Source organism: Macaca fascicularis, chromosome X (assembly GCF_037993035.2).
Source record: "Macaca fascicularis isolate 582-1 chromosome X, T2T-MFA8v1.1".
Classification (NCBI taxonomy): Eukaryota; Metazoa; Chordata; class Mammalia; order Primates; family Cercopithecidae; genus Macaca; species Macaca fascicularis.
The window spans coordinates 144,890,153-144,904,993 of NC_088395.1; the positions used below are offsets into that span (position 1 = coordinate 144,890,153).

A 14,841-nucleotide genomic window follows, 5' to 3' on the forward strand; every position below is an offset into this window, starting at 1 on the left:
CCTTCCTCTTTGGTTGCTGTCTCTTCTTGATGAAACATGGTATTTCATTAAGCTTTTGATCTCAGCCATATAAGTTGCTGAAGTTATTAGGAGAGAACTCCATCCTAAATAGTCTGGGCACCACACTTTAAATAAGATGATAACAAAATGAAGTGCCCACGGAGGATGGTGATCAACTTGGTGAATGGATTCCCAGCCACAATCAATAAGGAGTAATTGGAAGAACTGGAAAATTAATTCTAAAGAGGATTCTGATTTATTTTCTGGAGCAGACTAATTTGGATATTCTTTCCATATATGAACTCCAGGATCATCAATCAGGCATATTTCCTCCTTAACAAAAACATAGTTCCTTTTCTCTAATAGAAACACTTACTTAAGGCTTCTTTTTTCTTCATAGGAAATACATACAAGGTGTGCCACATTTGGGTATATATTGGCCCACCCATGATGGAAAGGAAGTTCACCAATCTATAGTCCTCATTTCCCTGGGAAGCCTTTCTTAGAAATGAGCTCACATTGACATTTATCAGTTTGCTGGAATAATGATTAATTTGAATGGTAGGCTACACATTTTCAATATTGGTTCCTTAAGTGTAATGTTGAATGCCCTAATTTTCTTGAGTGGGGGCACCTGACATAAAACCCAAGTTAAATAATTTTCCACATTCTTACTTAAATATTATTTCCAAAGTACGTTCTTCAATTGTGATGTTGCAAAATTTATATTTAGTCAGCTTTTCTCATCAGGGCACCATAATGGTGACTACAACCCACTGAAATTCTGGATGATTTATCAGTAATTACTTCATATGATATCTCGTATGTGCTTTCTCAAAACTATGCCCAGTATATTCTGTTTCTTTATCATGCCTTCACAATATTTTCAGAAAGCATCTATTTTATTAAAAAACCTACCTTTGTATCTGGTCCTGTTGAGAGAGTCTGTTGATCTAAAGGAAATTACTTAAAATTAAATTATCTTACCTTAGTACACAAATCTAAAATAAAATCCCCTTTCCTATCTTTTATAGTAGCACTCTAGTAATAAAGTGACATATTTCATGAACTTTGCCATTAAATCACATTTTTCATTTAGTAAAAGGAGCAAACCCCCCATATTTATTAAGCAATCAGACTGCTGAAATTGCCTGATAGGAATACTGATAGTGACGAGGGTTTGAGTTATACGCTGATAATTATCTTTTTTTCATAATCTTTTATCATAATATGAAACAAGCTACCTGATTTACCAAATAAACAGGCCCTCTGTGGCCTTACTCTTTTCCCACCTCTTTCCCATCTTGGCCTCTGCAAAACAGGGTTATGATATGGTTTCCACCATATCTACCAAGAGTCTTCCTGTACACCTGGCTTTGAAAGAAATTCAGGAAACAAGCGAGCAAGAGTGGTTAAAGGTAGTGTTTCACTTGAAGTTTAAGGAACAGATTTCTATAGTCATACTAACAACCTTCGTCAAGACTTGCTAGTAAGAAGTTCGACAAGCAATTTTCTCCATTTTAAACATTCTTTTCCTTTATTAAAATACATGAATTCAAAACAAAGATTTAAAAGTATTCATATATTACGCTGGGCGTGGTGGCACACGCCTGTAATCCCATCAACCTGGGAGGTTGGGGCAGGTGGATCATTTGAGACCAGGAGTTCGAGATCAGCCTGGCCAACATGGCGAAACTCTGTTTCTGGTAAAAATATGGAGTGTCACCACTGCACTCCAGCCTGGGCCACAGAGCAAGACTCTATCTCAATAATAATAAATAAATAAATAAATAAATAAATAAATAAAGTTAAATTAAAAATTCATATATCAAATAGTCTCCTATAATCTGAAACTAGATCTGCCAATAAGAATAAAATCTTAACCCTAATACTGTATCAGTTTGCTTATATCTAAATGTCAAAATTTTTTTAAAGTTTTATTTGACCCCATGTTCCATACTGAATTTTAGTCTACATTCTTTATACATTCATCTGAGAAAAAGTTCCATTTTTCATTTTGTTCACTCCGAAGTTACAAGAAAAAGACAAGCAGGAACTTATAGGTAAGGGAAGGTTAAATAGTGCTTGTATTTAAAGCAGAAGCAATCAGGAATCCTATTCTAATCAAACTGAAGAAAAGAAATAGGACTCTAGAAACCCTTCAAGAACTGGTTTTCATTTCCTCGAGTTGATCTGAGGGAGAGACCTCATTATGTTTTTTTAGGCGTAAACCTGGATAAACATATGTTCAACTGAGTTATGGAAATGACTTTCTTTCCCACAGCTGCAAAGCACGGCAGCGAGACAGACCATTATATGCTACATAAAACGACCCAAATGACACTGTATTAAAAAATGTTCAGTGAATCTTTGATTATATACTAAAATGCTTGCTTCAAATAATAGATTGGTAATAGATATATTTTTCACAGAAAGTTAATCTGTCCTTTCAATGAAATATTTCCATCAACATTCTTCTCCTCATCACAGAAATCTGTAATGATAACACATATAAAGCACATTTTCTTTCATATCGGATGAAAACTAGAATAGTCAAAACATGCACACAGTCAAAGGCTTACCGAGGTGTACAAGTATCCCTCACTGTTCATTGCCAAGTACAGCTTGGTTTGAACTCCTTGGATAGCCACCACTCGCAGACCCACAGGGATGAGGTTAAACAGAGCTGAAATTAAAAAAGAACATGAAAACAATGTTACAATTCGGAATTTCAGAACTTTTCAATGTTTCCAGCAGGACTGTCTGGTCCTCCAAAAGTAGTGTGTAGTTGGTGAGGGTATGTATATATGTCTGTTTATGTATACATATATACACATACACACCCCCACAAACACACCCACACACACCCCGAGGCAGACAGATAGGGTCTCATTCTACCTTGTAGTGTATTTAATTTCATGGTTGCAGCCAGATAACTGGAGCTGTAACTACATATTATTTAGTAGCCTGGAGAAAATGGAAGGCTTTGGTCACAATTTCATGGTTTTTACAGTGTTGGAGGTGGGGGAATCTTGATGCTTCTGGAAAGATACAGTCCCAAGAATTGTTCTGTACATTAAATAGTGTCATTATCAACAAATTAAGGTTTTAAACTGCTCCCCAAGATAACTGCTGAAATTCTCACAGTCATATTTAAAATCTACCTGCTGGGGAGAGAGTCATTAGACTTTTAGAAGAGTCCAATGCCCTCATCTAAATTATCTGTGTTATTCCATATAGAAGAACCCCACAATAAATCCAGGTCTTGTAAAAAGAAAAAGTCATTTTGTAGTCCTATGTTTCCAGAGTAGTATTTCCCTTTTTTATTTGTATTTTTTAATTTTTGAGATGGAGTTTCGCTCTTGTTTCCCAGGCTGGAGTGCAATGGCGTGATCTCGGCTCACTGCAACCTCCACTTCCTGGGTTCAAGGGTTTCTCCTGCCTTAGCCTCCTGAGTAGCTGGAATTACAGGCATGTGCCACCATGCCCGGCTAATTTTGTATTTTTAGTAGAGATGGGGTTTCTCCATGTTGGTCAGGCTGGTCTCGAACTCCTAACCTCAGGTGATCTGCCTGCCTCGGCCTCCCGAAGTGCTGGGATTACAGGCGTAAGCCACCACGCCTGGCTTCAGAGTAGTATTTCTTAAAGGACCAACATTTTCCAAGATTAGAATTGAGAGGGCTCCTAGCTTTTAGTCTCCAAGAACAAAAGACATAGGAATAAAAATAATGAACTTAAAAGAAGTTTATTTTATTATTTTATTATTATTATTTTAGCAAAATAGTTGCACGTGGGCAGCCAGTTGGTGCCAGTGAGGACTTCATTTCTCCATTTGAAGATCTGACTGCGTGAAACTTACACCCAGGCTTTCCTCACAACCACACACCACTCACTGGAGACAACTAGTGGGTGTCCTCCCACTACCAGCTGTCTACTCCCTCCCACACTGTGAATAAAAATAAAACAGTACATTTTTAAAACGTAGTGCTTGCCACACACATCTTTTGAAAATAGCCTGTGCACCTTTCTCTCAGGAGTCGTAGACCAATGTTGATGATTTTGCCTTGTTTTGTAAGTTTATTGAGGATGATAAATCAGTCTGTTATGGTTTCTGTGAACAAGAATGTAAAGGAGTCACCCTGTGGGTAAGAGTAGTTTTTCTGGGATCACTTATCTCTGTGCATATATATTCTGCTGCAGTAGGTGGGGTAATATGGATGAGAAATACTAATGAAGAACTAAATATTCCTTGGTGAGCCTACAATGTATCGTTCCTTTAAAACCAGGGTGTTACCAAAGAGGAGCTAGGACATATTGTACAGTTCAAAAGACAAGTGTTCCTACCACATGCCACTGATGGCACTTCATTCAATACTCATCAAATTAAAAGCTGTGCCCTTCTGTTATGTGAGGTAAAGGAATGTAATTGCACAGATTGCAAGCCAAGATCGCATGCTATATTTGACAATGCAATACACAGGCAAGAAGTCTGACATCTCTGAGCATGTCATGTGTTTGTCATATCCCTTTCTGTTGAGGATGTCTTGTTCACAGCAGGTGTTCAACACCCATTTGTGGATTGATAGCAATCTGTATGGTGAAAATATGATACTATGTTTTTGAAAAGTAAGAGATCACAATCCCATTTATATAAAAGTTCATACTTGAAAAATTCTGAGATCTGAAAAACTAAACCAAAACTTCCAATATGGGCTTGGTTTAAAAGCCATATCACTACATACCACTTGACAACTATAATATCAGTATATGTTTGACACCTAGTTTAGTCATAGTAATAAATGACAGAGAATGATAAATTAAATTCAGAATTATTTATAGAACTTCATTTTTTAAAATAATATTCTGAACTTTCTTAGTGCTCTTAATGCGGCTTATAACAAGCACAAGAAAGAAACAGAGAGAGATTAAAAAAAACTGATTTGATTTTCACCATGTTCTCCAATCACTCTGACTCAGGTTTTAATGAGCAATGAAATGTCTAAATTTCAAACATCAGACAACAGAAGGAGGAAGAGAAGAAAAAAACATTAGCAATCCATTCCTGTGATTATTTAATCTTGAATAATGGTATTAACTATATAGCAGAACTATGTACTTTTCACTATACACTTTAAATTTCCATGAAGTCTGATTAAAAAACAAAAAACATGACCCCAAAATAAAAACTTGATGAGAGTAGCAAATCTAGAGATTGACTGATCATACTACCACGATCTTTTCATTTCTTTAAACATTCAAGATAGATCATAAACTGGGTTGGTTTAAAATATGTCTAAAGGGACAATCTGCCCAGATAAAAACGCAAAGAAATTTTATCAGGGGTGAGCTTAAACCACATAAATATCTTCCTATGTGCTTTTGTTTCTCTATATCTGGTATCTTTCCTCATGGATTTAAGATATTATTTTGATCAGGATAAAAATATTATAAATATGAGAAAAAAGTTGACTTCATTTATGCATTTAAAACACATTCATTAAATACCTAAAATCTCTTCTTCCATCTCAGCCAAAGTTTTGAAGAAGCGTTTAAAACATAAATGTGCTTGTGTTTCTTGTTTGTTCTATCTGCATAAAAACAAACACCTTCTATTTGAAGGGCCACTTCATCAGAGCCATGCACCTAGTTGTCACCCAGTGTTTGCTGAAGGCAACACTGAAGCCGTGCTTCTTCATCAGTTGGCCAAGGTCAATTTCTCAAAAGAGAATAATTAATAAAAGTATATATTAAGGTAGGTTGGAAAGGCAACATGTTGAACTGATAACGCTTCTGCAAGTTTGAAGAGAAAGGGAAAACTACTCTTTTAAAACGTCCTTCCTTGCACCCCGGGCGGATATAATAAAACTACTGCCATGGGATGTCTATCATCGTTTCCTTTTCAAGGGAAAATACATAATTTATAATGGCTGATTTCCTCATGATGAGATTTTATTGAACTGACATTTATCATTATAATAAATCTACCTAAGGTAAGGTTAAATGCATAATATCAAACATATGTTTTCAGAAATGGATATATCTGTATAAATGTGAACTGATTTATCATGACATTGCTTACCATGTCTGAATAAAAATAATGCAATTCAATCAAATTAAACTAAATGAGAAAATATGCTGAAAATAATGAAGGTTAATAAAAAGAAGAGTAAGAAAAATATAAACATAGTATCATGAATACATATTAAGGAAATATCACATACATGAGTGATAGTTGAAAAAAACAACTTGTATTCTCGTTATGCACATTTAAAATAATTAAACAATTAATACCAATAAAATGGCTTGGTTTTAAGGAAAAAAAGAATAAATTTGGATGGCTGGTCTTCATGATATATCAGTTTAATCATTAAACCTTCTTGTTTCATGATGACTTATGCCCCACAATATCCTCAATGGCAAAGCTAAGCTAACTCACTAGCTTCTGGCTACTCTTAACATCAGGAGCAGATCCAAGCTCTACCGACTTGCTATTTCTATTGAGATACTTTCCATTTGTATGCATCATGTTATGACGATACTTACCTTTAGTTGACTTACCTCTCTAGTTTAATCTGCCTAAATACAGAGTCCTGTTATCGGGCTATGTTCTTTAATGGTCTTTCCATATCATTAGTAGTACACAGAAATGCCATGCATATCAGTCAGTTATAAGACAACCAAAGGCAGAAGCTATGTATATGTAGGAACCGAAGAGTAAAACCTACTGTATGATTTAAAGCTCCACAGTTAGAAATGGAGCCTTGATATATGTGTGTGTGGTGTGTGTGTGTATCTCCTAAAATGATTACTTAAGAGTGTGATCTTGATGAATTTGGTATATTGCCGTTAATAGGACACAGCACATGAATTGTCTATTTTTTTTTTTTAATTTCCTTTCAGGAAACACATGTGAATACCAGCCCCAAAATATTTCTTCTCTGATTTGTACCCAGAGATGTTAGAAGGGGGAAAGAAACGTGACTGGATAGGCTCACTGGCAGCTAATCATGAACTTCCCCTCAATAATGCTCAACAGACCCATTTTTCTGAGGCACTGTGGAAAGCAGGGCAGCTTACCTCCCCTAATTCCTTCCCCAAACATCAATTCGCACAATAACTTATGGGAATGTTTTATTGCAGATCATCACCACGCACTAGCGTCTGTTATTTGATTACAGTAAAGCCCTCTAGTTACACTTGCCTAATAGTTTCAAATAGAAGAGTATGCATAAAAGAACAACTAGGATTCACTATAAAACTTTAATATCACAACAGTGACTTTTGCAAAACAGTGAAGAACCATTTAATATGAGGTTTTTTTCCCATCCTCCATACCAACAAAGCTTTCTTCAATGGTAATTAAAAGTGACTTCCTCTTGAGGTTATAGATTGGCCATCCCCCTGAAGCATTCCTAAAAGGTGGGAAACTCTTTACAGTTATTGAGGCCCTCGTCAATGGCATTGCTGTAGCCATACAGCTCTTAAAAAGCTGCAGAGTATACTGCTTAGCATTCAGACCTACTTTCCTTGGCTATTTTCTCAGCCGACAATGGGATTATTACTGGGAAATTATCAAAGGGTTTGAGAGAAATTCAGTAGTTGGAGAAAACAAAAAAAAATTGTGAGAACTAAGTGTTTTAGCCTTGTGAAATATTTAATACGTCTCCAGAAATCTGTATATTGCAAGAAAACATCAATTATCATTGAAGAGAAGCCTGAGCTATTTGTGCTTATATTTTTATTACTCCAAATAAATAAAACATGTAATTAAAGGTTATGTAACATCTTGGAATCACCTTCCTTCAATAATTAGAAATAAAACCCAATTATTTTTTATGTGTTTCTATTTTAGGCCCACCATTATAGTCTCCAATTTGGTCTTAAACCATGGTTAAAAAGAAAGAGCTAAAAGAAATCCCTTTACTCACCTGTGGAGGTATCTCAATGTTTAAATTCCACTAGTCTCAGAGTTATCAGGGTGTGTGTGGAGCAGGGAGCAGAAGTCAAAGCTTGTAATGATGAATTTTCATGGTCTGAAACTACTCTTGGGTTAAGACCGGTTCTTAAGAGTAGAGATAACATGCTATTTCTGGATCAGTGTGTGGGTGAGTAAATTTTCTGTGGGAAAAAAAGTAATAAAATCCAAAGGATAGCCATAAATCTATCTAGATTTCCATGGAGATGACATTTGGATTATTCTTCAGATGGTGTCAACATTATTTGCCCTAGTTTACTAGCTTAGACAGACTCATATTCAACTTCCTTTAGGTTAATCTGTGTAAACAGGATTATGTAGTGTGACTCTATTTTGCATTCAATTCAGGATTTAGGAAAGCGTATTTATTTTTAAAATAAATAAAAAGAACAGAATGTTAACAACATACTGGCATATACTATTTATTTTGCAGTCACTTACTGTAAGTGCTGTCCTCATCTTTGGTGCCATCAATGGTTCCATCCGCCTGCAGCTGCAAGTGGTAGCCTTGTCGGCTGTATAGCTTGGTAACTATACCCTTAAGCTGAGGCTCTGCAAAGAGAACAAGGGTTTGGATCAATTGATACATTGTGCCTATGTAGCTGAAAAGACTCGGAATTTCAATTTCTAATTTCAGTTACAAATCTTAATGGAGTAAGTCAAACTACACTTTTAAAAGTGTCTGGAAGAAAGAAAACAAACTCCAAGTTTCGGAATAAATTTCCAAACTAAAGAAACATTTTCTTTCTACCTGGAAACATTGGTAAAGCTTCTGAAAGTGTCTATGGTTTCTGATAACCTGTCCTTTGGTTTATAGAGTGGAACGCTATCTCATTGAGTATTTGTAATGGGATGGCCAATGGCTATGATGCCTTTTGAAATTGTGCTACTTTTCATGTGAAAGAAAAAGGAGAAATACAAAGATAATTCCAAGTTGTTTGCCAATCAACCAAGGACCAAAAACCCACTAGCAAAGATTTCCTTCAGAAAGACCACAATTTGAATAAATAATCTCCTTTATTTCTAAGAAGGTAGAAAATGCATAAATAACCTGGAACCCCATTAAGGAAACTGTATTTGGAAAATTGAGCCTTTTATGCCAAAAAAGGGAGGAGGGAGATACAACAACCATTAACACATCTTGTCATATTAATTACCATTAGTGAAAATGTGTGTGAAAAGAGCAGCGTTTTTGTTGGTGGGAAGGAAAAAAATCAGTGCACACTAATTTTTCAAATTTCATATCAGAAGTGTGATTATCAAAAATATGAATTCTTAATTAAAATTATTTTCAATTATGAATAACCATAGATTAATCAAGTGTCTAATTTACCAGTAACAGTCATGTTATCCAACATTTTCTTTTACTGAATACAGACACCTGCGCTGAAATAATATTTATGTGATTATTCGAGCCACATAATCATTCTTTGCAACCACTTAAGCCTTTTTTGAAACATGCTTAATTTACAGTTAATGCATTAAAAACTTTGTGCAAACAGAAAACGTTATGTCTGCTTTTCCGCCCCAGGGTGTGTAGCACACATAAATGGAGAAATAACAGATCCGTGAGGCTTATTTTTTTTTTTTTTTGTAATATTTATCTAGTAAAAGGTAGAAAAGAGTGTAAAAGATTCATTTGATTGAGAATGGCAAATAAACTGCATGCTCGCTTGAAGGTCTACCTTGACGCAACCTGACACCTAGAGCTGAATTTCCAGTCGCTGGAATATCGCGCTACTCTTACCACCGAAAATGTTCAAAAGCACCCACAATCTGGCTATGAGTTTAAATTCCCTCTTCAACACCGCATTTTAGTAGCATGTAACCAATTATACTAGTCTAACCAAATCTCTAAGCTCTTTGCAGCAAGGTTCTAGAAATCCCCCCTCCCCCCGCCCCAGCAAACATTTCGAAGCTGCACCACAAGTCAAGTCTGTCCCCAAAAGCTTAAAAGTAACCAAAGAAACGCAATGCCTAGACAGCAGAAGCCCACATCCCTTGGAGGTGGAAGCTGGAGGGGAAGGGTCTGACAGGCAGAGATAAAGGTAAGAGAGGGATTCCCCAGGCTCTCCTGGGGCGGGAGGATGCTGTCTGCCCAGCTCTGCGCCTGCAATTTCCACGCCACACACATCATAGCCATGTCTGGGTCACGCCTGCCCACAGCCCACCGGGCATGCACATATGTGACGTGTCCGAAGCTGAGGGCAAGCCTCCCAGGGCAGAGTATGCCCCCAGGCTCTGCGCCTGTCCCAGGGCAGTTGCAATGCAGCAAGCCTGTTACTGTTACGGAGGCAAGAAAGCCATCGCCTTCCCACGCACGCACACAGGCTAGGTGGCCTCTTCTGCACAAGATGGGCCACCGACAAACTCACCTATGCTACATACCTGCTCCCCACCGCCCCCACCTCACTCGTAAAGTCTGGGGAAAAGAAAGCAAAAACCCTTTCCGACCTGGTCTTCTTCTGCGCCTCTTCTTGGAGCCGAAGAGTTTGACCCGGGAAAAGACATTTAACTTGTTTTTGTCGCAGCTGGTCTTGCCTTTGCTGGGGCTGCTGACACACTTGCAGGCGTTGGATTTCTCGCGCTCGCGGGCTTGCCTCTTCTGACGGATGAGCGAGCTGGCGATAGCCGCCGCCATGGCCACGACGCCCACCACCACCGCTTCTTTTGCTGCCCCTCTCCGGGTTCACCTCCTCCTCCTTCTCCTCCGCTGCTCGTCCGCTGTCTCGCGACTTCGCCGCTTTAGTCTCCTTAGCCTGCGTTTGCCCGGGCTTCTCCGCACTCGGGCTTCAGCCAAGGAGGGGGCTCAGCATGCCGTCCGAGCTCCTCCGGCGGCGGTCCGGCTCCCGCGCGGGCTGCTGGCTGCCTGGGTCGGAGTCGACGCCACAGCCCCGGGCCGGGATCGCGGGCGAGACTGGCAGGCGGAGGCAGCGCTGCGCGACTGCGTGCGGTCGGCCCCTACGCCCCGAGGACACTGTGCAAGTCCAAGTGGCTCGGGTCGGAGTTTCGCGGCACCCCCCGCCCTGTGCCGCGCGGAGGGGGCCAGAGGAGGGAGGCGGGCGGAGGGAGTGAGCGCGGGCGGGAGACAGGCCGGGAGCCCGGGCGGCCGGAGGGAGGAGGGAGGAGGCAGCGCGCGGGGGAGCGCGCCCTCGCCCTGGCCCCTCCGAGTCTTCCACTAGTCCTTGCAACTTCTCGGCGTGATAATCGGGAAAAGTTGGCCCATGCCAGCCTTCCGACAGGGATCAAACAGGTAATGGCCTCGCATCTTCGCTGTTGCTGCTGCTCTGGGCGCGGCACAGTCGCAGCACAGGAATTCAGCCGCCGCAGGCACCCTCCGGAACAGCGCGACAGCCTCCTTGCAGCCCCCTCCCGCGGCGGCCCCTCCCTCCCGGAGCTGAGCCCGTCGGCTCGGAGCCGCAGGCCGCCCCTCCCACCCCCACCCCCCAAGTCCCCGGCAGGCCGTGCCGCCTAACACCTGTAGGGGCTTCCGCACTGCCCCATCGTCCAAATCCTCCTCCCCTCCTTTTCCCGAAAGGAGCTTCGGGAGGAAACAGTGATGGAGGAGGAACCGGGATGAGGTAGTTGGGCTGACGGAGCGGGGGTTTGCTTGGCATTGGGGGATGGCGTGGTGGGGGTGTTTCCTTAGTGTTTGAGCTGACCAGATTGTGCTCGGGCTGGAGCCCCTCAGAAGTTCGCCAGATCCCTGCCTCAGGCTTGGACACACCAACAACCCGGAGAACCCTCACACACCCGCGCGGAGGTATTTTGCTTGGCGACACTTGTAGCCATTCAGGAGAGGAGGCCAGAGTCCCCAGACGGGTTCAGCCCCAGCGGCAGCAGCAGAAGCAGGCACTGCAGAGCTGCGCCCGCACACCACGCTGCCACCCAGTGGTTTTTGCTGACTTTTCATTTCAAGCCAATTTGTAGGGTCCAAAACCTGTTTTTCCTCTACGCCCCCTTATCTGTCCGCTCAGATTTGGGATTCAAGCAGAGAGCTTGGGTCGTGTACCATAAGCACTACGTGTTTGGGAAATGCAGAGTCGAACCTCTCTATTTAAGCCGTGGCCCATCTCTCATCTCCTAACTTAATGTTTTCTGCTCCTCCAAAGTCAGGCAGCCTTCCTCCCTCCAATTCAGGAACCAGTCTGGCTTGTCGCTGGCCTCACTCTATGAACAAGTTCTGTCCTCTCCCTGCGTTATATTTTATTCTGGAGGAAAAGAAAGAAGAGGTTTTGAGGCCAGAAATGCAGCGAAGAGAAATGGCCTATCTACATCCCTACCTTCAAACACACACAATTATTTGACTATTTTACTTGATTTCTGAGGCCAAATAGCAAGCAAAATAGAGCAGCTGTACTACCTGGCAGCCCTACGCCGTCTTTACTGAACTCCCGCATGGCACCCCCATCACCTCTTCTCAGAACTAATGTAGATGCAAAACCAGATGCTCAGCTTATCTTCAGACCCCAGCCCTTTTTTCCTTGCCTGACCGTCCAGCAAACACGCTCGGACTCAGCAACACTGAAATGCTTTCAGGCTTCCTAGAACATAAGAGCTGAATCACCGGACCCTTCTGTAGATTCCATTGCTTCACAGGGGAAGCTGTTGCTACCCCTCCTTCCACTTCTCCCCAATCTTGAAATGTCTCTTGCTCCATCAGAAGCACCACTGTGTGTCTGCAAGGTAGACTGGGGTAAAGGTTGCAGTGGGCTGAGACTGATAGCTACAGGAGAACGATGCCAAAGGGTCTGACATTTTCTACCTACTGTTTTGTGCTTTTGGCTTTCCCAAATGAAAAGGGAGGACAAGGTAGACGAGAGTTTTAACACCTCAAGTCTATTCAAGTATCCACTTCTTTAAACTTTGATTCATGGGGAAAAATAAATCCCTGATGAATGACTGACTGATACAGATTCTGAAGAGCAGGAGGCTACTTCCTAGTTCAAAATGTATGTGATTGTTGTTTAAATTCCAGATACCATGAAGGGAAATATCTTACATAAAGAGGGGTCAGGAGAAGCTTTGATTGGGCCCAAATATTTGGGGTGGGTGATGAACAAGTACAAGGTCTCTGCTATTCTCTTCATGTTTTTACCTTTTGCTGAGCACCAACCCCAAGGGCCTTTTGTTCCTACTCTCATTTCTGTCTCAGGATCCTGACCTAGAGCAGGCATGCAAAAGCTAAAGAAGGATGAAGTTCTGATTCAGGAAGGGGATAGACCTTAGAAGGAGAGATGGTATTGAGAAAATCATAAGGGCTTTCCCACACCCTTTTTCTTCCACTTCTCTCAGATAGCTCTCACTGCTTCTGCCAATACCATTGATAAGGTATTTTCAGGATGCCTGTAGAATTATTGATGTGGCCACTCTGTGGTACGTATTAGAGGTAAACAGACTCAGAGAAGACTTCAGGAATATATAATAAGAATGGCGGGGGCATTTATTACAAATTTGCAAACACAAACTGTAAATACATCCTTTTGGTTCTAACTCCCGTCTACTCCACATGAGCTCATGGAACCACTGGGCCAAAGCTGATAACCAGGTGATTCTACACATGTTTGTAGATGTCTTTCTTGCTCTAATCCTTCTCTCCCTGATTAAATTGTATAATATTGAAAAAATGAAGAGTATGGGGGAGGGGGAACCAGACTCTGCCTCCATCACATGTTCCTGCCAACCCACAAAAAGTATTTCTGTCTTTTTATACCCTGCCCCCCTTGAATCTTTTTGTCTTCATGAACAGGAAAATGCATGGCACATTATCAATGAGACTTGAGAAGGGGGCATCTCTCTGTGATGTGTCTGCCTACAGACCTCATTCATTCTCCTCTATCTTCTACTAAGAGAACTCACAAAGGCCTGTGACCAGAGGGTAAATTCAATCTGGGGCAGAAAGTGAAAGAAAACCATTCTGAAATTGGATCCAAATCATATTGCTCAATGAACTTAACCATTCATAATGCAGATATTGGCCAGGCGTAGTGGCTCACGCCTGTTATCCCATAATTTTGGGAGACTGAGGTGAGCAGATCACCTGAGGTCAGGAGTTTGAGACCAGCCTGGCCAACATGGTGAAAACCTGTCTCTACTAAAAATACAAAACTAGCCAGGCATGATGGCGCTTGCCTGTAGTCCCAGCTTCTCAGGAGCCTGAGGCGTGAGAATTGCTTGAACTCGGGAGGCAGAGGTTGCAGTGAGCCGAGATCAGGCCACCACACACACACACACACACACACACACACACACACACACACACAAAAAGCAGATATGTTCGTGTTTTCCTAACTCTCATGTCTATTTCCCAGGTGCTTAAAATTTCAGAGACGGATGTGAATATTACTTTCAAATCTCCAACAGGAAACTATGCCAAAGTCACATGTATCTTGAGAAAGTATAATGAAAGAATTGCAGCCAATCCTAGAGAAGCATATTTTGCTTTTCTTTGCTGTCCCACTGCCTTCCTGGGCCAATAGTATGACATTTGTGTAGGGGAAGTAATAAAGAATTCTCTTTTGACACCTATTTACAAATCCCTTTTTCTCCTGTTTTGATTTGTTCCTAGCAGTTCACATTGTGCCCTTGCTATGGAACTTCCTGGATCTCCTTCATATTTGTAAATTTCAATGATCTCTGCTTATCCCTGGTGGTTCAAACTCTTCTGTGCTCTATTCTAATGTAGGGTCTATTCTTTGTTTCTCCCAGGTGTCCTCTGTCCCATTGCATTGTCCACCAACCTCTTTTTTTGACCATATTCAGAAAGAAAGCATTCTTAGCTTCTTTTTCTAACTCAACTCCTAAAGAGTTCTAGCCTGGCAGGCTGGAAACATATGTTTTAATCCTGTCTCTGCCACTAATTGGCT

The 14,841-nt window shown here is 41.0% G+C and overlaps 1 protein-coding gene across 5 annotated transcripts in view; it reads right to left on the bottom strand.

Moving 5' to 3' along the window:
• FGF13 (fibroblast growth factor 13) overlaps positions 1-14,841 on the bottom strand; it is a 588,802-nt gene that overhangs the window by 66,642 nt on the left and 507,319 nt on the right. For 4 of the 5 annotated variants that reach the window (XM_005594716.5, XM_005594712.5, XM_074029435.1 and 1 more), the window contains 2 exons: positions 8,417-8,527; positions 2,583-2,686 (listed from right to left, as the gene is read on the bottom strand). In XM_005594716.5, the coding sequence (XP_005594773.1) occupies positions 2,583-2,686; positions 8,417-8,527 (215 nt within the window). Of the gene's footprint in view, positions 1-2,582; positions 2,687-8,416; positions 8,528-10,429; positions 10,957-14,841 lie in introns of those variants that run through there. The other variant, XM_045383801.3, reaches the window with a different exon arrangement.